Below are 23,517 nucleotides of genomic sequence, written 5' to 3'. Positions count from 1 at the left end.
TGAAATAAACTTCTTTACAAGCTATCAGTTTCTGTTAAGAAAAAGGCAGATATAAGCAATAGAGAAACAGATGAGACATAATTTCATGTAAGAGTTTACCCTCCTGGTTATTCAAAAAAGGGAGAAAGGGCCATTCGTTCGGTTTATAGACTGTTCTTTGCACTTGGCCAGAGCATCTCAATATTCTAGACTGATGCTCAACTTAGGAAGACCATAAAACAAACTCTCTCCCTTTCACTACTCTTAAGTCTCCAGTGTTCCCGTTATAAGATCTGAGTGCTCTTATTAAGAAGTATGGATCTGTAGTAAACATGGAATCCAGGAGGACAAAAAAGGAGCCATAGTGGGAGCACTAGAAATGTGAACAGTGGAATACAAGGGATTTGAAGAAGGAAGGAGGAATGGGAGGAGGAGCTTTCCTTAGGAAGAGGAAAGGATATAAATTACAGAAGGAAGAGAAGAAAAAAGTAAAATAACAATGATAATGTCTGAAAATCCATAAGGAATCACATCTTTATCTAAAATTGTATATTTTACACATATTGGGTAATTATTTGTGATGACTCTGCTATGTTACCATTAGCTATTACTCAGAGGAGAAACAGAGGGGAATACAATTGACTTCACTGAAGGATTCTTAATTTTTTTTAGTAAATCAAAGTGTGTAGAATCAAAAGGCATTGAAAACACCACCAAATCTGATCAGTGTTCTAATGTGACTCATGCTCTCTATTTATATACAAACATGTAAACACTCATGCAAAAAACATGTCTTATTGAATACATACTTAATCTTATAGGAGCACAGACTGTGCACATTGAATGTCAATTGTCCTTTGAGGCCCAGAGAAAACGTCTCAGACACCTGGTTTGACTTAGACTAGCATACATCTTATTAAAATTCACTCTGGCGGCATCTCCACCCTAGTTACATCAGTGAGAACAGGAGAAAGTGGGGCTGGGAATCTTTTGCCCAAGACTCAATGGAGCAAAAGAGTAGGTTACTGAGGCATAAAAATATGAATTTTTATTATTTGTGTTTTATCTAAAATATCCTTTAGTGAATGCTCAAAAAAGAGCAAAAAAAAGATGAAGTCATCCAACCTCTACCCTTATGGTCAAGGTCCCAGACACATGTGGGGCTGCTCCAGCATCAGGTCCTGGCTCAGGCTATGCCCCTGCTTGAGGCAAGGCAGGAAGCACTTAGCTGAAGACAGTGTGTGTTCCTTGCGTCCTGGGTAAGCGCAGACCACTGGGCCTCCCTCCCCTAGGTGACAGCATCTATCCTGTGTTATGACTGGGGTCCTTGAGCATCCATCTAAACTACTGGTGTCCCTTCCTTTGTCCGGGGTGCGGAGCGAGCTGGAGTGATGCAGCAAGCAACTTGGTGAGATGCATACACTTGCACTCTTCTTGTTTAGTGAGTGCCTGCCTAGAAGCTGGACAAAATACAGAGAGCAAAGGACCATGGGGTTCTCACCCACAGCTGATGCACCTGCAATGCAACACCTATTCCTAAAACAGAGGAATCATCACACAAGAGGGTACCCAAAGATGGTAGGAGTAGAGGACCAGAACATCCACTCCAACGGGTTATCTTCCCTCTATGTGACAGGGAAGATGCACCCACGAAATCTCAGGAGTAGGGTTGCCTCAGCAAGACCTGTACAATGACTACAGTGACATACCAATGGGAATGGAGAGAACTTCTCAAGGCTCCACCACTAGACAAAGAACTCCAGGCAACTGTGTCTGAGAAGAAAGGGAGAACCTGCATATTCGAGCCCCATGAGAGGTCATCCAGTCCCAAGTGGACAACGTTTAATACAAATGCATACAAGCAAAACTAAATGGAGTCACCAGGCTATACATATGAACATACAAACATACATATATAATACATTCATACATCACACACATACATATATATGTACATTCATAAGTCATACATTCATATATGCATGCATACATATATACACATACATACATACATGTGTAGGTATCACAATACTAATTTAAAAATAAGAGTTTGTGAAATTGAAGAGAAATTGGGAGGGGGACACCGGAGGAGTTGGAGGAGGAGGAGGAAAAATGAAAATGATGTGAATAGAGTCAGTGCATGAGAAATTCTCAATGTTTCTACTTTTAAATTAAAAACTAACGTTACTATTCTGTCACTAAAAAAAAAATCTCTTTCTGAACATTCCCACAACTTGGGGAAAGCCAAGGAGTGATGTGCAGGAGCAGGGACTGGAATGTCCATGTGGCTGTTGTCTGAAAGAACAACAGGTCTCACTGGGATACATTTCTGTATGTGGCAAGTGTTATCTGTGAGAAGGAACAAAGACCCTGCATTCCTGCACACAGCTGATTCTCAGGATGCTGGTCATCCAAGGACAAACACAAACCATGCCCGTGCTTACAGAGTTTAACCTTGAACATCTAGCCCTCATAGTGTTAGGAGCAGAGGGCAGCAGACAGGATAGAAACACTATTGTCCAACTGGTTGCCCCAGGACTCTCTCTGTCACCAAGCTTCAATAAGCCCCACCCCACCACTTTCAAGTATTTTTGTAGCATCTATAATTTCTCTTGATCATTGACTTTTTGTTTTATTACAGTAGGCCTGAAAAATTACAAGATATTATCTTGATTTTGGTACTTCTTAAACCTTGTTTTGTTGCTTATGGTGACATTTCATTTAGAGAAGTTTCTGTGGGTGTGGAGAAGAACATGTACTTTTGTTTCCTATGAAATGAAATATTTTGTAGATAGCTGTCAGGTACACTATGGTGTATTGTAGTCTTAAAATTCTTGATTTAAACTTTTAAAATTATTTTTAGGTTTTTTTCTATGTATGTGTGCATGTATGTGGGGATGTCAGAGAACCACAGCTGGGAATCTTTTCTATTCTTATGATACCAACTGGGTTCCCAGGACTGACTAGATAACCAGGCTTGGAAGCCAGCGCTGGGCCATCTCACTGGCATTGCTTTGCTGAAGTTGAGTTTGAAGGATGTACCTGAAGATGGGAGTGAGGTATTGAAGGGCCTACTGCTCTTGGGTCTATGAGACTTTCATGTCCATTTGTGATTATTTATGGAAATGGGACCCCCAACTCTCGGTGCACATATATTTACAACAATTATAGCTCCTTTAAAGGTTGTTCCATTTATATTATGCATTGGCCTTCTTTATCACTTTGGACTAATTATTGGTCAGACTCTATTGGATATAAGAACAGCCCCCTACTCCAGCAGGTGTTTAGCTTACACTCACTTGATAGACTGACTTTGCTACGCCTTTTGATACAATATCTAATTTTCAGTGTATAGAAAAGAAGTACCACCCAAAAAAGCCACTGAGTTAATAAAAGAACTATGAGAATAATCCCATAGTTATATACTTGAGTGTAAAATTATTAGCATGTGCACTTTTTAATTGTTTTGAATATACATGGTACTGAGTTACATAAGGAGACTTTTATACAACTAAAAATTGATTAAGACACTATCTTTCATAACAAAACTCAAACACTATGCACACTTGTACAGCAGATTCTGTTCAAATAAAATAAAATAGGAAAATAAAATAACAACTTTTATGTCTCTTCACAGACAAAATATAGGAATAATGACCAACTTAGTATCAATGAATGCCTATGATACCTCAATTGTAGACTATAAATAGTTTACTGCTAACATGACCTTGACCCCTCAGATAAATACATAATACCAGTTCTAAAGAAGAAACTTCATAATATAGCCTAGAACACACTTGCATGTAACAGCAAACCTATTAATCTGTAATTAAAATAATTTAGCAACCAATTAGATAAGAGCATTTGACCAATTTGGGACTCAATAGAAAAATGAAACTGTGATTTTTGAACATTTTGAGTATGTTTTTAATGGCATCCAGATCAGTGTGAGTTTGAGGCCATTCTGGTCTACATAGTGAGCCAAGCCAGCCAGGATTACATAGTAAGACTTTAGGTCAAATGTATATATGTTTGATATATAATATAATAACATTATATTATAAGGCACATTTAATACTATTAGAAATATACATTCTATGTTAAGATTCTGGCAGCTCTTTATTGTTAACACCATCCAATGCTTTCTGTGTGTGATCACAACATTCCACAGCAGGCCATTAAACAGGCCCTTCCCTGGTGCATGGCAACCTTGAGCAGGGAAAGTAACAGTCAAGTAGCCCTTTGGCCAGCAATTGACCAGACTCTCTCTCATGGCAGCCTGGTTGTGTGGGACTCTCTACAGTCACTGCAGAGGATCAATACAGCCACCATCAAGGATGTGCTCAGGCAGCCCGCATGGCCTTACAAAGCAGAGATGACCTCAGATAACCCTTCTAGCCCAGCAGCTATTTGCTCCCCAGCCAGACAAGAAGTACCTCCTGAGGTGCTCCAACAGAAGCTCTCTGTTTGGTACTAAGGACTTCATAATAACATGGTCCTTCCTTTAGATGAGGGATGTGCACAGACCCTTTACACATCAGCTTCTGTCTAGACAAGCAGGCTGTTTCCAGCATCCAGGAGACACACTTCAGTGGTGTCTGGTCGAGCTGCAACTCAGGCTCAATAAAAGCCTTCTTCCAAAGGTTTTTCCTTTCCTAGTTCTGATCTCCAGCATCAACAGAGCAGTTTGAGCTCATTTCACAGAAAGGGAAAGCACAGGGGGCCACCATGTGCCTCTGATGGTAAGATTACCTCACAGGTCATGTATATCATTACTGCCACCCGAAGCAATGAAAAGTGAGAGGAATAAGGAAATAAATAAGTCACGGAAGAGGGATTTGGTGTATTGCCAGTGTGGGAGGGGTTTACATTGAGATCTGCTTCTGGGCACCCACTGTCCATTGCTGTTGCCTGAGTGGACTATAAATTCACTAGAGGCTGGTATTTTCTGTGAGTGGTCTCTGATCACCAGCTGTCTGGCACCAACACAGCCTGCTGCAAGAACCGGCTCAGGAGAAATGGAAAACCTGCTGAAGCTGTGTCTCTTCTTTCTCTGCTTTGAAACCGGTAAGTATTGTCTGCAACTTGATCCCTTATCGGCTGTAGAAAGAAAGTTAAATCTCTTCTCATTTCATCCTGCCTTGTCTGTGGTATTAAGACATGCTGACTGGAGCACATATGTTAGGCAAAACATGGGTGCAGCCAAGCAATCCAGAGGTCCAGTGACCTACGCTTTCGTTGGGAAGTGACAGTGTGGCACTCGTCTCCTCTAAGCAGTCTTTATCTTTGCAGCTCTCACTTTACAGTGTGTACTGTGTCCATCTTACAAAAATGGGGAGTGTGTTAATGGGAATCAGACATGCACTGCACGACCTGGCGAAACTTGTATGATCCGCAGAATCTGGAATTCAATTGAATGTGAGTATGTGTTCTGTGCTCTGGAGAATTTCTGTTTCTCCTTCAGGATTCCAAGCACCACCTCTAAGATACTGTAGTTAAAGAAAAAGAGTCAAATGATATCTAGGTATGATATTCCAAACCTTGTGCTGGTAAAGCTCTGCCCATGGTAAAGCTAAGCATATATTGAGTGAGCAGGGCTTCTCTCCATCACTGTATTGACATATTGATCAGTCTCTGATTTCCAACATCTCTGTGATTTAGGGTCTGTCTTGGGTAATTTTCCATTCCCATGACAAAACAGAGTAACCAAGGCAACTTACAAAAGAAAACACTTAATTTGGGGCTGGCTCAAAGTCCCAGGAGTAAAGTCCGTGATGATCATGGTAGATAACATGGCAGCAGGAAGGCATGGTACAGGATCAGGAGCTGAGAACTTACATTTTTAGTCACAACCTTGAGGCAGAGAAGGAGAGAGAGACAGAGACAGAGAGAGACAGAGACAGAGATAGAGATTGAGAATGGCATTTTGAAACCCCAAAGACCATCCCCAGTGACACACCCCCTCCAACAAGGCCACACCTCCTAATTCTTCCCAAACACTTCATCCAAGTGGGGGCCAAGCACTGAAACACTCAAGCCTATGAGGGCTGTTGTAATTGAAGCCACCACACTGTCCACAGGCTACGAAATATCAGTCCTTACAAGTGTCCTTTCCCACACTCTGTCCTGGTTGCTTTTGCTTCTGTAATGTTCAAAGAACTTCTCTCAGCCTGGAGCCACCTTCTCTGGAAAACCTTTGCTCATCCACAGGACACCAAGGTGCTTCGCAAGTCTTCCTGCTTCATCTATCTCCTGGCATAGTTCATGGTGTGTCCTTCCTGTCATTCCATAGAATCTGGTTCTTGAGGGCTAATATTATCTTGATCTCTACCTGCCCAACTGCTCACCTTGGAGTCTGGATGCCAGCATGTATTGAGGAAGTGCGTTACGCACATCTGCTTGAGGGGAGATGATGCTATGTGCCCCAACGTGTAGAGTCTCAAGCTCAACACTAAGCACATGTTTCTCCTGTCGTAAAGGCTCTTGGGTAAAGGGACTTTCTCCAGATGTAGTTTAAAAGAATGTGGCGGGAAGGCCAACATGGGACACTAACTGCTATGGAAGAAAATTCTTTCAGTGAAAGCATTCTCAGTCCAAATGTACTTGGATATGAGGTTGGATCCTGGCTCTCAAAATTATATCTTTTTGCAATCTTCTTCCACAGATGGTAAACTGAAAAGTGCGGAGTTGGGGTGTACGGAATTCTGTGAGTTTGATGAAAAATATTCGGGAGGTGAAACAATACATACATACTGCTGCGATTATGACGACTTCTGCAACAGCATTGATTTACCAATAGTGATGACTTAGTGTGAGCTAGTTTCAGGTGGACCCATCTGTCATTTCCTTTCCTCCCTGTCTTTCTTTTCTTCCCTTGGGTTTAATTTTTTTCTGGACTGGAGATTTTTCTAAGCCTCACAATTGTGCAAGAAATGCACAGAACCTTGGTACTGTGAAAGTATATCTAATTATATCACTTAATTCTTATTCCTAATATGCCCTAGCCCTCATCACCATGAATATAACTGACACATGGTTTTCATCAATGCATTTATCGCCTCAGTGTGGATGGACAAGACAGATGAATAGATAAAAGAACCGTAGAGGATGAAGAAGCTGAGTATCCTTTGTACAACATGTGCTTTAGGAACTTGCTTAGTTCTCATCATTGTGACTTACACTTCCAGAGAACAATTCAAAGGGAAATGTTGATGTGGATCCTTGTTTCAGTCTTTCATTGTCTTGCTCCATTACATGGGCCTATGGTAAAGCTAAACAGCAAAGGCCATGGCATACCAAAACTGCTCACCTCATGGTGTTCAGGAAGAAACAAGACAGAGAGAGGACTGTGGCAAGATAAGGATTTCAAGAAGTACACTCAGTGGCCCCCTCTCACTATGCAGGCCCCACAGCTGAGAAGGAAGACATCTGGATGACTTTGTTCCCATGAATGAGAAAATGACAACTAAAAGATCATAGTGCCAACTTTCACCCAGTGAAGAAAATCTCTACCTGATGTTTCTGTTATATTGCAGCCAGAAAATAAATCCACCAAATGTTTCCTCTTCTTTGAAAGTTGTTCTTTCTGAACATGTAGAATCATGGGTGAAAATGGTGTTGACTCTCATCTGTTTTAGGAAGGTACTACTCCACCATGTTGCCTTTGTATCATTAAGAGGGAAATTTATTTGTAAGCCCTCACTCCCTGTCCCATCTAAGCCCAGGCTCCTTATGATTACACTTTAGTCCCAATTTAATCAGATTTCTTCTCTATGTGCATGATATACACATAAATCAGTAAGTCATCAACCTGTTAGTTTAGTTTAAAAATAAATCCTAAGAGGATTTATTAAACAATTATTAGCCACAACCATTTTCCCTTTATTAATTGCATATATTGTCAGCATCATGGGTGGAAAAGGGAAAAGTGTCTGTGGAGTGCTTAGTCAGATATGGAATATCTAGGCCACATATCTCCCATGCAGAGCTCAGTTGTACCACAGGAAAGAGGGAAGAAACATTGAAGGCATTAGAAATGGTGTAGGCCTGGGGAAGAACTGTTTCCTGGATATGACAGGGTCTTTGCACTCATGGACTGATAGCAGCTGTGGTTCCCTACACAAGATCTGCACAAGATCAAGCTAGTCAGCACTCCAGCATGGATGAGGTGGAGGGACATCATTTCCTACCCTTAGCTGAGGGGCTACTGACAGTTAATGGCTTTAAGGGAAACAGAATCAGTTTTCTTCAGAGGTTTGGTCCTTGGTAGATTGGCCATGCTCTGATAGATGTCCCCATAACCATGTTTGTTTGAACAGCACTAATTTGATTCAGTGGTTTGGTCTTTTTTAATGCCATGAAGTAGGTAGCATGGAGAGGATCTAGAAAGGACTGGAGGGAAGAATGAATGATGTGACTGTGACCAAATAATTTGTATGCATGAATGAAATTCTCAAAGAATAACTAAAATTTATTCATCATATTTGTTTAAAAATGAACAACATATAATATGCTACTTAAAACTCTGTCTTTGAGGTTAATGTGGTGGCACCCACCTAGAATCACAGCATTTAATAAATGGGGGCAAGATAATGGAGAGTTTGAAGACACTAAAAGATGCTACATAATTTTTTGGTATACTTCTGCACATAATATTTTATAATATATATATGGGGAAACTCCATCTCAAAGGGGAAAAGCTTTGGGTTCACATGTGCTGTGAGATGTTCTGTATGGCAAATGTTTTGCTCTGATTGGTTAGTAAATAAAACACTGATTGGTCAGTAGTCAGGCAGGAGGAAGTATAGGTGGGACAAGGAGGAGAAGAATTCTGGGAAGTGGAAGGCTGAGTCAGAGAGACACTGCCAGCCGCCACCATGACTAGCAGCATATGAAGATGCTGGTAAGCCATGAGCCACATGGCAAGGTATAGATTTATAGAAATGGATTAATTTAAGCTATAAGGACAGTTAGCAAGAAGCCTGCCACGGCCATACAGTTTGTAAGCAATATAAGTCTCTGTGTTTACTTGGTTGGGTCTGAGCGGCTGTGGGACTGGCAGGTGACAAAGATTTGTCCTGACTGTGGGTCAGGCAGGAAAACTCTAGCTACTGAAGTGTAAAAATGGACTTCAATTTCTTTAAAATCCTCCTATCAAAATATGTATGCTATGAGCTCATTTTCTAAAATCTCCTTTAATAAACAAATGTTTTTACAAAATAAAAACTTAGTGAAATATGCAAGGCAATTCATCTTATGAATTATTTAAACAGTCTATACCAATAAATCTTGCTCCACATTATCTAATAAAAATCTCTTACATGGTCTTTCAATGTCTTCATGATTCATGTTAATATATCTGTTTCTCATTTATGAATAATCTGTAAAATACTTGCCTGACTAGAATAGATCATTACAAATACTCAGGTTTATTTTATTGACTCTTGAAACGTGTTTTATGTAAAATTCACATCACCTGCCATTATATGTATAGCAATTATTTTCAGGTTTTTGTGTTGAATGTTCTTTTCTCTCTCATAATTGCATTTCAAGATAAGGTATAAATTCACTTTTACCAAAATACTATTACCTGAACCACAGCACTCAAAAACAAATGTTTTAAAAATAAGGGTCATTATGCTTCTCATATTCCATACCTGGTAAGAGCTCATGCTTCTTCTCCTCACAATCTAGAACCAAAAGTCTCTATCTCTACAAAATTGACTCGTCTCAACATTTCATATGAATACTGTTGTACAGTCTGAGGGAATCATCATGGCTTCCTTTATTGGTATAATATCATCAAGGTTCATCCATGAAGCATCTTTTTGTTATTTTTTAAGGCAGACAAATACCCTATGATGTGGTTCTTTCACGTTTTGCTTAATCTATTATCAGTTGGCTACTATAATTTATGTTTTTGAATGAGTTCTCATTGTTTGCAGGATTCTATACATAAATCTATGTTACATAATTTGTTGGTCTATTTCTGCCCATAATCTTCTTCAATGGCTAGCTTTATTTCTGCAAGCTTAGTAATAGTCCCTAAATTTCATGCCTGGTTTTAGTGATTGAGCCTCCCCTCTCCTTATCTTTCACTAGAGCTAAGGATTTCTTTAAGTTTGGTGATCTTTTCTGTGTATATTAGTTAGATTTGTGACCAAAAGCAACATGGAAAAGAAAGGGCTTATTTTGGTTGCTAGTGCTAAAAGGACTTAGTGTATCATGGCCAGGAAAGCACAGAAAAGGAAAGGAAGTCATGTTGGCAGGAGCAAGAGGCTGGCTGATCACAGTCTCAACTACACACAGGAAGCAAAGAGAGAGAAGAGGAAGTGGGGACAGGCTATAAAATGCTGTGGGATGTCGTTCTGTATGCTGTGAATGTGTGTTGCTCTGATTGGTTGATAAATAAACTGCTGATTGGCCAGTAGCCAGACAGGAAGTATAGGAGGGACAAGCAGACAAAGAGAATTCTAGAAAGAGGAAGGCAGAGTCGGGAGTGCCAGCCAGACACAGAGGAAGCAAAATGACAAGGCAGAACTGAGAAAAGGTACCAAGCCATGTGGCTAAGCATAAATAAGAATCATGGATTAATTTAAGTGTAAGAGTTAGTCAGTAATAAGCCTGAGCTAATGACCAAGCAGTTATAATTAATATAAGCTTCTGAGTAAATATTTTATAAGCAATCCATGGGAGTGCAGAGTCCTGGCAGGACTGGAGAAACTTTCTGACTACAATAAAACCTCAAAGGCCACTCCCAGTGGCATATTGCTTTAGGAAGGCTCTGCCACCAAATAAATGGTTCTAAAACTTTCCCATTTAGCACTCCCAGCTGGGGAACAAGGGTTCAAAACACAAGAGGTTGTGGAGTAAATTTGTCATTGAAACCACTATAATCTATCCCTGTCCTTCATAGACTGTCATGATATGTGAAATATATTTGGTCCACCTTCAAAAGGTCTTACAGTCTTTAACAGTCTCACCACTGTTCTAAAGTCCAAAGTCTCTTCTCATGCCAATCTGTTAGCTATGACATCATTGAAAAATAAACAAACAAAGCCAAATTTTCCCAACATACAGTACAACAAAGTATACATTCTCATTCCAAAACGTGAGAATAGGAGCAGACAAGACCTGACCAAGGTAAGACCAAAACCCATCAGGGAAGACACCAAATCCTGAAGTTCCATGATCAGCACCTGGAGCTTTAGTGTCGAGGTTACATGTCTCTACCCTGCCAGCTTTGCTGATGGCAACACAACTATCTTGAACTGGTTGCACTCCTTGTATGCAGCTTCCCTTGGCTAAGGTCACATGTCTCTAGCATCTCCAATATCTTGGAGATTCTGTCAAAACTCAACTTCCATATTCATAGTTCCACAGAATATTCTCTAAGGGTCAAGGTATCTGAAGCTCTATGCTGCCATTGATCTCATCTTTTGTCACATGTAGAGTAGTGAATGTAAAAGAAGGGCAGAAAGAGAAGAGGAAATATACACGTGAACGTGATTTCTGATTGTCTCATGGGAAGATGTTTAGTGAAAACTACAGCTGCATTCTGCTTTAATCTAGCAGCAGATAATATCTGGGGAGAGCTTTCACGTGAACTTGGAGAGACTAGAGTGGACTTATGACACCATAGCAAACTAGAACATTTAGTATGGTGAAAGAAGTGCACTGATGTGGGACAGATACAGTGGACAAAGAGAAGACAACTAGAGTAAAATGGGAAGATATGGTACATGCAGGTCTGGAGAAGAATCTGATGGATTGCCTTCAGAGCATCCAAACTGTAAGCCTTCTTTGTTAAAGCTGAAATTGCAGACAGAAAATAGGCCAATTATAAAAAATTATAAGAAAAAGGGGAAATAACAACAGATACCGAGGAAATCCAGATAAGCACAAGGACACACTTTAAAAATCTACACTTGGAAGTCCCAGTTGCAGGCCTGACCACCACCACTCCCCATCCGATCATGTAACTTACAAGCCCCACTCCACCACCCAAAGCCACCCATTCTCCAGACCGCAGCTGCTGTCTGTGACACAGACTCCACTTGCTCCAATTGGACCAAGAGGAGAGTTTTTGCTCTCCTAGTCAATCACACCAGGGTAGATGCCAATGCAAGAATACATTCAACAACATAAAGACCAATATGGCACCACCAGAACCTAGTCATTCTATATCAGCAAGTCCTGAACTTCCCAATGCAGAAGAAGTAGAAAAAAGACCTTTAAAAATGACATTAAGAAGATGATAGAGCCCTTTAAAGAAGAAATAAAAAAATTCCCTTAAAGACATTGAGGAAAAGATAAACAATAAATTGGAAGAAATCAATAAATCCCTTGAAGAGAGCCTCCCCCCCAAAAAAAACAGGAAAAAGCAAACAAGTGAAGTAAACAGTTCAAGACTTGAAAACTGAAATAGAGGTAATAAAGAAGATACAAACTGAGGAAATGCTGGAAAGGGGAAAATATGAGTAAATGAACAGGAACAACAGAGGCAAGCATAACCAATAGAATACAAGAGATGGAAGAGAGAATCTCTGACATAGAGGATACAACAGAGGAAATAGATTTGTCAGTCAAAGGAAACATTAAAGCCAACAGAGTCATAATACAAAACATCCAAGAAATCTGGGACACCATGAAAAGACCAAACCTAAGAATAACAGGGATAGAAGAAGGAGAATATCAGCTTAGAGGCACAAAAAATATATTCAACAAAATCATAGAAGAAAATTTTCCCAATCTAAAGAAGGAAATGCCTATGAAGATACAAGAAGCTTACAGAATACCAAATAGACTAGACCCAAAAAAAGGTCCACTTGCCACATAATAATCAAACCACTAAACATACAGAATAAAGATAAAAATGTTAAGAGCTGCAAAGGAAAAGGGCCAAGTAATATATAAAGGCAGACACATCAGAATAACAATCCAACTTCTCAGTGGAGAATCTGAAAGCCAGAAGTTCCTGGACAGACATTATGCAGACACTAAGAGACCATGGATATCATCCCAAACTATTATACCCCACAAAACTCTCAATCACCGTAGATGGAGTAAACAAAATATTCCACGATAGAACCAGATTTAAACAATGCCTATCTACAAATCCAGCCCTACAGAAAGCACCAGAAGGAAAAATCCAACCTAAGGAAGTTAGATGCACCCACAAAAACACAGGCAATAGATAATCCCACACAAAGCAAATCCCAAAGAAGGGAAACCTACAACACTACCACCAAACAATAATAGGAATTAACAATCACTTGTCATGAATATACCTTAATATCAATGGTCTCATTTTGTCTATAAAAAGACACAGACTAACAGAATGGATATTAAAAACAGGATCCATTCTTCTGCTTCATCCAAGAAACACACCTCAACCTCAAAGACAGACACTACTTCAGATTAAAGGGCTTGGGGAAAGTCTTCCCAATCAAATGGACTTAAGAAGCAAGATGATGTAGCTATCCTAATATCTAACAAAATAGACTTCAAACTAAAATTAATCAAAAGATATCAAGAAGGACGTTACATATTCATCACAGGAAAAATTAATCAAGATGAAGTCTCAATTCTGAATATTGATGCCCCAAATACACGGGCTCCCACATACATAAAAGAAACATTACTGAACTTAAATTGCACATTAAATCCCACACACTAATATTGGGAGACATCAACACCCCACTCTCACCAATGGTCAGGTATGCCAGACAGAAACTTAACAGAGAAATAAGGGAACTAACAGATGTTATGACTCAAATGGACTTAATACACATATACAGAACATTCCACCCCAACACAAGAGAATATATCTTCTTCTCAGCATCCCATGGAACCATCTCTAAAATCAACCACATGCTCAGTGACAAAGCAAATCTCAACAGATACAAAACAATGGAATAATCCCCTGTATTTGTCAGACCAACATGCCTTAAAGTTAGAATTCAACAACACCACAAATTACACAAAGCCTACAATCTCATGGAATCTGAATAATGTTCAACTAAATCATCACTTGGTCAAGGAAGAAATGAAGAAAGAAATTAAAGACTTCCTAGAATTCAACAAAAATGAATGCAAAACATAACCAAACTTGTGGGACATTATGAAAGCAGTACTAAGAGGAAATTTCATGGCTCTAAATGCCTACATAAAGAAGTTGGGGTAATCTCACACTAGCAACTTAACAGCACACTTGAAAGCTCTAGAAGAAAAAGAAGCAAAGTCACCCAGGAAGAATAGACACTAGGAAAAAATGAAATTGAGGACATAATTTGAAAAACATAGAAATAATGAATAGTACAAAGAATTAGTGAAACCAAGAATTGGTTCTTTGAGAAAATAAACAAGATAGAGAAACCCATATACAAAAAAATCAAAAGACAGAGAGAGACTATCCATACTGACAAAATCAGAAATGAAAAGGGAGCTATAACAACTGACAATGAGGAAATCCAGAGAATCATTAGATCATAATTCAAAAACCAGTACTCCACGAAATTGGAAAATCTAAAAGAAATGGACAATTTTCGGGATAGGTATTGTATACCCTAATTAAATCAAGATCAGATAAACAATTTAAATAGACCTACAACACCTATGGAAATAGAAGCAGTCATTAAAAGTCTCCCAACCAAAAAAATACCCCAGCGTCAGATGGTTTCATTGCAGAATTATACAAGAATTTCAGAGAGGAGCTAAATACCAATACTCCTCAAATTGTTCCACTGTAGCTAGAGTTTTCCTGCCTGGCCCACAGTCAGGACAAATCTCTCTCACCTGCCAGTCCCACAGCTGCTCAAACCCGACTAAGTAAACACAGAGATTTATATTGGTTACAAACTGTATGGCCGTGGCAGGCTTCTTGCTAACTGTTCCTACAGCTCAAATTAATCCATCTCTATAAATCTATGCCTTGCCACGTGGCTCGTGGCTTACCGGCATCTTCACATGCTGTTTGTCATCATGGCGGCTGGCAGTGTCTCTCTGACTCAGCCTTCCACTTCCCAGCTTTATTCTCCTCCTTGTCCCACCTACACTTCCTGCCTAGCCAATGGCAAATCAGTGTTTTATTTATTGACTAATCAGCAACACATTTGCCATACAGAACATCCCACAGCAGTTCTACACAATAGAAACAGAAGGAACATTGTCAAACTCTTTCTATGAGGTTACAGTTATCCTGATACCCAAACCACACAAAGATGCAACAAAGAAAGAGAATTACAGACAAATCTCCCTCATGAACATTGATGCAAAAATACCCAATAAAATACTGGCAAACCAAATCCAAGAACACGTCAAAAAAATCATCCACCATGATCAAGTAGGCTTCATCCCAGAGATGCAGGGATGGTCCAACATATGAAAATCTATCCCTGTAACCCATTATATAAACAAACTGAAAGAAAAAAACCACATGATCTTCTCATTAGATGCTGAATAAACCTTGACAAAATCCAACACCCCTTCATGATAAAGATGCTGGAGAGATCAGGAATACAAGGAACATACCTTGTAATGGCAATTTACAGCAAGCTGACAGTCAACATCAAATTAAATGGGGAGGAAATCCAAGTCATTCCACTAAAATCAGGAACAAAACAAGGCTGTCCACTCTCTCTATATCTATTCAATATGGTACCGGAAGTTCTAGCTAGAGCAAGAAGACAACAAAAGGAGATCAAGGGGATACAAGTTGGAAAGAAAGAAGTCAAACTCTCACTGTTTGCAAATAATATGAGAGTCTACATAAGTGACCCCAAAAATTCCACCAGAGAACTCCTACAGCTGATAAACATCTTCAGTAATGTGGCAGGATACAAGATTAACTAAAAAAATCAGTAGCCATCCTATAAACAAATGATAAATGGGCCAGGAAAGAAATCAGAGAAACATCAGTCTTTTCAATATGCACAAATAATATAAAATAGCTTGGGGTAACTCTGACCAAACACATGAAAGACCTGTATGACAAGAACTTTAAGTTTCTGAAGAAAGAAATCAAAGAAGATATCAGAAAAGGGAAAAATATCCCATGCTCATGGATAGGAAGGATTAACATAGTAAAAATGTCAATCTTACCAAAAGCAATCTACAGATTCAATACAATCCCCATGAAAATCCCAACACAGTTCTTCACAGACCTGGAAAGAACAATATCAACATCATATGGAAAAAAAAAAAAACAGGATAGCTAAAGCAATCCTGTATAATAAAGCAACCTTTGGAGGCATCGCAATCCTTAACTTCAAGCTCTATTATGGAGCTATAGTAATAAAAACAGCTTGGTATTGGCATAAAAGCCGACATGTGGACCAATGGAATCTAACTGAAGACCTTTCCATTAATCTGCACACCTATGAACACCTAATTTTTGAAGAAGAGGCCAAAACTGTACAATGGAAAAAGGAAAGCATTTTCAAGAAATGGTGCTGGCATGACTGGATGTCAACATGTACAAGATTGCAAATAGATCCATGTCTATTGGCATGTACAAAATTCAAGTCCAAGTGAATCAAAGACCTCAACATAAATCCAGTTACACTGAACTTGATAGAAGAGAAAGTATGAAGTAGTCTTGAATGCACTGGCACAGGAGAACACTTCCTAAATATAACACCAGTAGCACAGACACTGAGAGCAACAATTAATAAATGGGAACTCCTGAAACTGAGAAGCTTCTGTAGGGCAAAGGAAGTGGTCAATAAGACAAAATGACAGCCTACAGAATGGGAAAAGGTCTTCACCAATCCCACATCTGACAGAGGGCTGATCTACAAAATATATAAATAATTCAAGAAAGTAGACATCAAAATCCTGAACAATCCAATTAAAAAATGGGCTACAGAACTAAACAGAATTCTCAACAGCAGAATCTCAAATGGCTGTAAGACATTTAAGGAATTGCTCAACATCCTTAGTCATTAGGAAAATGACTCTGAGATACCATCTTACACCTGTCAGAATGGCTAATTTCCAAAGCACTGCAGACAGCTTATGTTGGAGAGGATGTGAAGCAAGGAGAACACTCCTCCACTGTTGGTGGGAGTGCAAACTTGTACAGCCACTTTGGAAATCAGTATAGCAGTTTCTCAGAAAATTGGGAATCAATCTGCCTCAAGGCTCAGCTATACCATTCTTGGGCATATACCCAAGGAATGCTCAATCATACCACAAGGACACATGCACAACTGTGTTCATAGCAGCATTATTCATAATAACCAGAACCTGGAAACAACCTAGATGCTCCTCAACCAAAGAATGGGTAAAGAAAATGTGGCACATATAGACAATGGTGTACTACTCAGGAGTAAAAAAAAAAAATGACATCATGAAACTTGCAGGCAAATGGATGGAACTAGAAAACATCCTTCTGATTGAGGTAACCCAGACTCAGATGGACAAACGTGGTATGTACTCATTTGTAAGTGGATACTAGATATAAAGCAAAGGATAACCAGACTACAACTCACAGCTCCAGAGAAGCTAGCTAACAAGGAGGACCCTAAGAAGGATACATAGATTGCCCTGTGAAGGAGAAATAGATGAGATCTACATGAGTAAACTGGGGTGGGGGGGCAATGAAGAGTAAAGGATGGAGGATGAGAACATAAGGGAATGGGAGTTTCGAGCTGAAACAGAGACAGAGTGGAAGAGCAAGGAAAGAGATACCATGATAAATGGAGACTTCATGGGGATAGGGAAAAACAGGGTGCTAGGGAAATTCCCAGGAATCCACAAGGATAACCCCACTTTAGACTGCTACCAAAGTTGAGAGGGTGCCTGAATTGGCCTACTCTGGTAATCAGATTGGTGAATACCCTAACAGTCATCATAGAGCCTTCATCAAGTAACTGATGGAAGCAGATGCAGACATCCACAGCCGGCACCAGGCCAAGCTCCAGGAGTCCAATCTATGAGATAGAGGAGAGAATCTATGACATCAAGATCACAATGGGAAAACATACAGAGACAGCCAGGCCAAACTAGTGGAAACTCATGAACTGTGGATCAATAGCTGTGGAGCCCCCATGGGACTGGACTAGACCCCCCTGAATAGGCGAGACAGTTTTGTATGTTGAACTGTTTAGGGGGTGCCCTGCCAGTAAGATCAGGATCTGTCCTGGGTGCATGAGTGGGCTTTTTGGAGCGCAGTGCCTAGGGTGGGGACACTTTGCACAGCCTTGGTGCAGAGGGGAGGGGATTAGACCTGCCTCAGCTGAATGTGCCAGGCTCTGCTGACTCCCCATGGAAGGCCTTGCCTTAGAGGAGGTGGGAATCGGGGGTGGGTTGAGGGGGAGGCTGGGGGATGGGAGGTGGGAGGAGAGGGGAATCTGTGGTTGATATGCAAAATAAATAGAAAATTTCTTAATAATAATAATAATAGTAATAATTAAAGAAATGAGCATTCAAACTTGTGTTGCTCTGGGCTTAATTAAGCAGTGTGTGCCTTTCCCATGGGGAAGATGAGGAACTCATGCAAACCAAGTTTCAAAGGAGATCAATGTTTTCTTTTTGTTTAGCACTGTCTTTTAAAGAGTACTGTTTATCTGCTTAGTTCTGATTTATTGTCTTTAAAATGGGGAGAGTGGTGTACTCCCCCTTTATTTGAAAAATAGATAAAAAGCAAAAAAAAAAGGAAAAACACTCTGCAATAGAAGCTTTTCTTTGAGGTGTATCTGGGAGTGGCTTTGAGCAGGAATAATATCTCTTCCCAGATAGTTTTCATCCAAGGATAAAAAAAAAAATCTACCTTGAGAATACTATATTTTCAAGTATGAATGGGCCAGCACTGGAAGGCAAGAGAATTGTGAGCTTCAAGGGCCACCATTTCTCCCTTTCAGTGTGATGGCCAACACTGGTTATTCCTCAATGATATCTGGATCTTAATGAAGCACTGTCTTCTATTCTCTAAACTATACTGTCTTCAAAGCCTAGTTGAGACTTTCTGTATTAGGACCCTCATGAATTTGTATATGGAGTCTCTGGTGGTAGCAGCTCACTCTGTGGTGACATTCCACTTTCTTGTTTCTGATTGATCACTCTTTTCTGTGATTGGGAAAAGGGATTATTTACAAATGTCTTCAAGAAGTCCCATACGGGGACACCCGGGCAGAGGGATCTGGATCCATCCCTGGTACATGGGCAGGCTTTTAGGAGCCTGTGCCTGTGGTGTGGCACCTTGCGCAACCCTGGTGCAGCGGGAAGGGGCTTGGACCTGCCTTGGCTCTGTGTGCCTGGCTTTGCTGACTCCCCATAGGAGACCTTGATTTGGAGGATGTGGGGATGTGGGGAGGCTTGGGAGGGAGACATGGAGGTTGGAGGAGGGAGGAGATGGGATCTGTGGGTGATATGTAGGATGAGTAGAAATTTTCTTAATTAAAAAAATGAAAAAAAAAAAAGAATCCCCATACACATTGACTATGTGAGCTACATGTTCTGCATACTGTACAGAAAAATTCTGGTGGTGGGATTATTTCTGTGGTTGTTTACAGTTTTGGAAACCTAAAACCAGAGATCTGAAGAGGAACAAGGAAAGAAAGAGGTCATGGAAGAAAGATCTAGAAAATTGCCAGGTTCCCAGATCAGATCTGGTTTTGCCTTTCTGGCTGATATTGCCCAATGAAGAGGGTTATAAAATTATTGGCTACTTAGTAGCCCTAGGCCATCATCTAGCTCAAGCCCTCTTTTCCACCCCTGCTGCAGAAGTTAGTGGATCCTCAATGGGAAACTTACGGGAACTGGGCATTGTTCTGTTGCTCTGCATACAAACTGGTAAATATTGGGAGAATAGTCTCATAACAGCTAAGGGATCAACTGAGTTTAAACCTTGACATAGTTTTAGTGAAACTTTTGATTTTTGTGTCTGTGAGCTTAAACTGGGCTTCTGAGGAACAATGTCCAGTTTCAAAGAGAAGCCCCAGTCCTGACCACCCAACTTCTGTTTAGGCTTGCATGGATCTTTCTTTAAACTGTACTTCTTTAGAGACCTGACATGACCTCTATGTTTTCTATATTCCCTGAATGATGATTTAGTCTGTGGAGTGAGGAATTCGCAGCAACCTGAGGACTTCACCCTAATCTGAACCTAGAGTTTAGCCCCAACTCTGGAAGCTCAAGGGAAACTCCGTGCTCTTCCCTCTACCTACATCAACTGGTAAGGTAGAAAATGAACCAAGGGCAGTATAGTTCTGTGGAAAATCCTCAGTCTTCCTACCTGTTTTTCCTTGGCTTCCATACGGAGGGGATATGATCATTCATTTGTCCTATCCTGTTCATGGTTTAAAACATGCTGCTGCCTGGTACATACCTGTAAGGAAAAACCTTAATGAAGTCAAGCTGCCTGGGAGCTTGGGTGTCTCCCTCCTTTCAGCACAGTCTTTCTCTTTATTGCTTGCAGCTTTAGCTCTCCGTTGTAAAGTATGTTCATCTTACTTCAATAAGAAATGTAAACATGAAATGAAAACATGCATTGCAGAAGATGATGAATCTTGTATGATTACTCAAATCTGGGCTCTTCCTCACAGTGGTAAGTGGTGAATTTGGTTAACATGGAAGACCAATGGCCATGCCTCTTCCTCTTCAGTGCTCAAGTGCCTTCCGATGATATGGTACCACTAAGAGTAGAATCATTTGAACTCAAGATCTCTGCAGAGCCTGGAATCCAGCAAATGGTTTTTGCCTGCCTACCTGAGAGGGAACAGCCACTGTTTGCTTCACTATCTACAATGTCAAGCCAGTGTGGGGCTAATAGATATTATAGAGAAATAGTTTGTCATTAAACATACTCTTGGTTCACTTTTACTTGGATTTGTGGCTTGCTTCATCCAAAAGCAATATATTGACTCTATTTTTATCTCTCACAGTGAATGATCCAACAGATGGATATTCTGGATGCTGGAAAAACTGTAAAATAAGTGATTATGAGTACGGAGATCATTCAGTATTGACAAGTTGCTGTGATACATACGACTTTTGCAATGACATCAGAGTACCAATTGATGAATGGTACTAAAGAACCCTCAGACTATCTTATGTCTCCCTCCTGTCTTCCTCATCTTATTTCTGATCCTTCCTTAAGTTTCATTTTTACTTCAGACTAGAGACTTCTCCAGCATCAGAATGGAAAATCATCGTGTATTGTTTGTTCTTATGTGGCTATTAGATAATAAATCCACTAAATGATTTGCTGAGTTGTAAAGGATGTTCTTTGCTGAACAATTGTGATCACTGCCTCCGCTCTCCTGGAAACCTCATTATTTTAAAAACTTTACAGTCCCTATGAGGACACAGAGGCTGCAGGTAATCACTGGAATCTTGGTTGAAGACATTCTCCAAACCCTGAACTATCCTTTGAAAGTAGCACTTTAATTGAGACAGGATTCAGTGAATTTCAGGGTCAACACCCTGCTTACACCATAGTTATTTTCACCAGGGCAGTGGTGTCCTGTTTAGTTTTTTGTCTACTGGACAGAACCTAGAAAGATTCAAAAAGATAAACCTCAGTTGAGAAAAATGCCTTTATCATAATTCCTGTAGGAAAGTCTGTAGGGTCTTTTCTCAATAATTGATTAGAAGGGTGGTGTGGTGGTATTGTGTTCCCCAAAGTATTGTGTACCTTAATAAACTTATCTGGGGTCAGAGAACAGAAAAGCCACAAGATACTTAGGCTAGAAAATGTTAGCATATGCCTTTAATCCTAGCATTCCAGAGACAGAAATCCCTCTGGATCTCTGTGAGTTCAAGGCCTCATTGGAAACAACCAGGCGTGGTGACTCATGCCTTTAATCCCAGAAAGCAGCCTTTAATCCCAGGGAGTGGTGGTAGAAAGCAGAAAGGTTTATAAGGCGTGAGGACCAGAAACTAGAAGTATTTGCCTAGTTAAGCATTTGGCTGGTTAAGCACTCAGGCTTCTAGCAGCAGTTCAGCTGAGAGCCATTGGGATGAGAACACAGAGGCTTCCAGTCTGAGGAAACAGGACCAGCTGAGAAGTTGGCCAGGTGAGGGTAGCTGTGGCTTGTTCTATCTTTCTGACCTTCCAGTGTTCACCCCATTACCTGGCTCAGGTTTGATTGTATTAATAAGAACTTTTAAGATTCATGCTACAGGGTGGTTGTTATTATTGATATGAGAGGGCTCAGCCCGCAGAGAGTGGTGCCAGCCCCAGGCAGGTGATACTGGGTTATATAAAAAAGCAGACTGAACAAGCAAATGGAGAAAACCAGTAAGCAGCATTCCTCTGTGGCTTCTGCTTTAGTTCCAGCCTCCAGATTCCTGCCCTGACTTTCCTTCATGAAAAACCGTAAGCTGTGAGGTGAAACAAACCCTTTCTTCCCCATGTTTCTTTTGGTTATGAGGTTTTATCACAGCAATAGAAACCTAAGACAGAAATTGGTACCAGGTGCATCAGATACCGCTGTGCCCAATCAAAGTTCACCGTTTGGGGAAGACTCTGGAAGGATTTTGGAATTTCAGGCAGGGAAAGAGATTGAGTGCTTACTGATAATGGGATATTATGGTCTATGGAAAGATAGCAAAGCTGAAGAAGATGCAAGTTGTGGAGGCCTGGCTTGTAAAAGTTCAGAAAGAGGCATAGAATCTACCAGGACGATTTGTGTAGTTTTTAAATTAAAAACCTTTGGTTTTCCTCATCTTCAACTGTAAAGTGTGGTGAACAAGAGAACAGTACCACTGAAGTAAACCTTTTCTTTAATGGGACTAGTGGTACTGGTTAGCTGGGTCTGAGGAATCAGCTGTGATTAGAAGAGACCAACATCACTGAGGCAAATCTTTGGGAAAATATTTCCTTAAAGTCAGCACAGAATAGCTGTGGTCCACGGTGGCCAAGGCTGCATCTCATGTTGGAAGTCAAATTTGGTATTGTATAAAAGTCACCCACATGGTACTGGCTTTAAAGGAATGAAGACATCATGGAGAGCAGCTGCAGCTTGCCACTGTGTGGCAGGGCTAAAGCTCCTGAAGAGAGGCCAGGAGAGGCCTCAGTTCCGGTGGAGACCACCACATAATGGAGATACCAATACTATGGGAAGACTTCCAAGGACATCATCAACTGAGAAGTGCAATGTGTGCTGTGAATTCAAAAGACAGGTTGGCTATTTTGAAAATACCCTTTTTATAATGTTTGTATTTTTTTAAAGGCTGGAAGTTTTGTGTTACTTGTGTTTTATACTGTGACACTGTTGAGCTCTTGGAAACAAGTTAAAAATAAAGTGTTATTGTTTGAAGGTAATACATTGTCTCATTGACAAAGGATTAATTGTTCTGTTTGTTTTTTGTAAACCTGACACAATCTAGAATTATCTGAGAAGAGTAATCTCAACTGAGAAAATGCCTCCTTCAGATTTCCGGTATGCAGATCTGTATGGTATTTTATTGATTAATGATTAATACGAGTGGGTTGTGCCCACTGGGCATGGTGCCAACCTGGGGCAGATATTCCTGGGTTATACAAGAAAGCAGGCTGAACAAAACACGAGGAACAAACCAGTAAGCAGCAGT

At 40.3% G+C, this 23,517-nt stretch overlaps 1 protein-coding gene across 1 annotated transcript; it reads left to right on the top strand.

Annotated features, from left to right (window-relative positions):
- The first annotated feature begins 4,862 nt into the window (after window positions 1-4,862).
- On the top strand, window positions 4,863-8,510 carry LOC128103301 (acrosomal protein SP-10-like). Its single transcript, XM_052727559.1, has 3 exons — window positions 4,863-5,046; window positions 5,272-5,397; window positions 6,644-8,510. The coding sequence occupies exons 1-3, from the start codon at window positions 4,998-5,000 to the stop codon at window positions 6,787-6,789; spliced, it is 321 nt and encodes a 106-aa protein (XP_052583519.1). The 5' UTR covers window positions 4,863-4,997; the 3' UTR covers window positions 6,790-8,510.
- The last annotated feature ends 15,007 nt before the right edge of the window (window positions 8,511-23,517 follow it).

The sequence above is a fragment of the Peromyscus californicus genome, unplaced genomic scaffold, assembly GCF_007827085.1.
Source record: "Peromyscus californicus insignis strain IS unplaced genomic scaffold, ASM782708v3 Scaffold_11__1_contigs__length_118956290, whole genome shotgun sequence".
NCBI classification, from domain to species: domain Eukaryota; kingdom Metazoa; phylum Chordata; class Mammalia; order Rodentia; family Cricetidae; genus Peromyscus; species Peromyscus californicus.
This window is presented reverse-complemented; position numbering and strand designations above follow the sequence as displayed.

Bases quoted from the DNA above. Each gene is read 5' to 3' on its own strand.
- LOC128103301 (XM_052727559.1), top strand. From the start codon at position 4,998: ATGGAAAACCTGCTGAAGCTGTGTCTCTTCTTTCTCTGCTTTGAAACC. The intron at 5,047-5,271 runs GTAAGTATTGTC...TTATCTTTGCAG, and splicing joins CTTTCTCTGCTTTGAAACCG to CTCTCACTTTACAGTGTGTA. The intron at 5,398-6,643 runs GTGAGTATGTGT...CTTCTTCCACAG, and splicing joins AATCTGGAATTCAATTGAAT to ATGGTAAACTGAAAAGTGCG.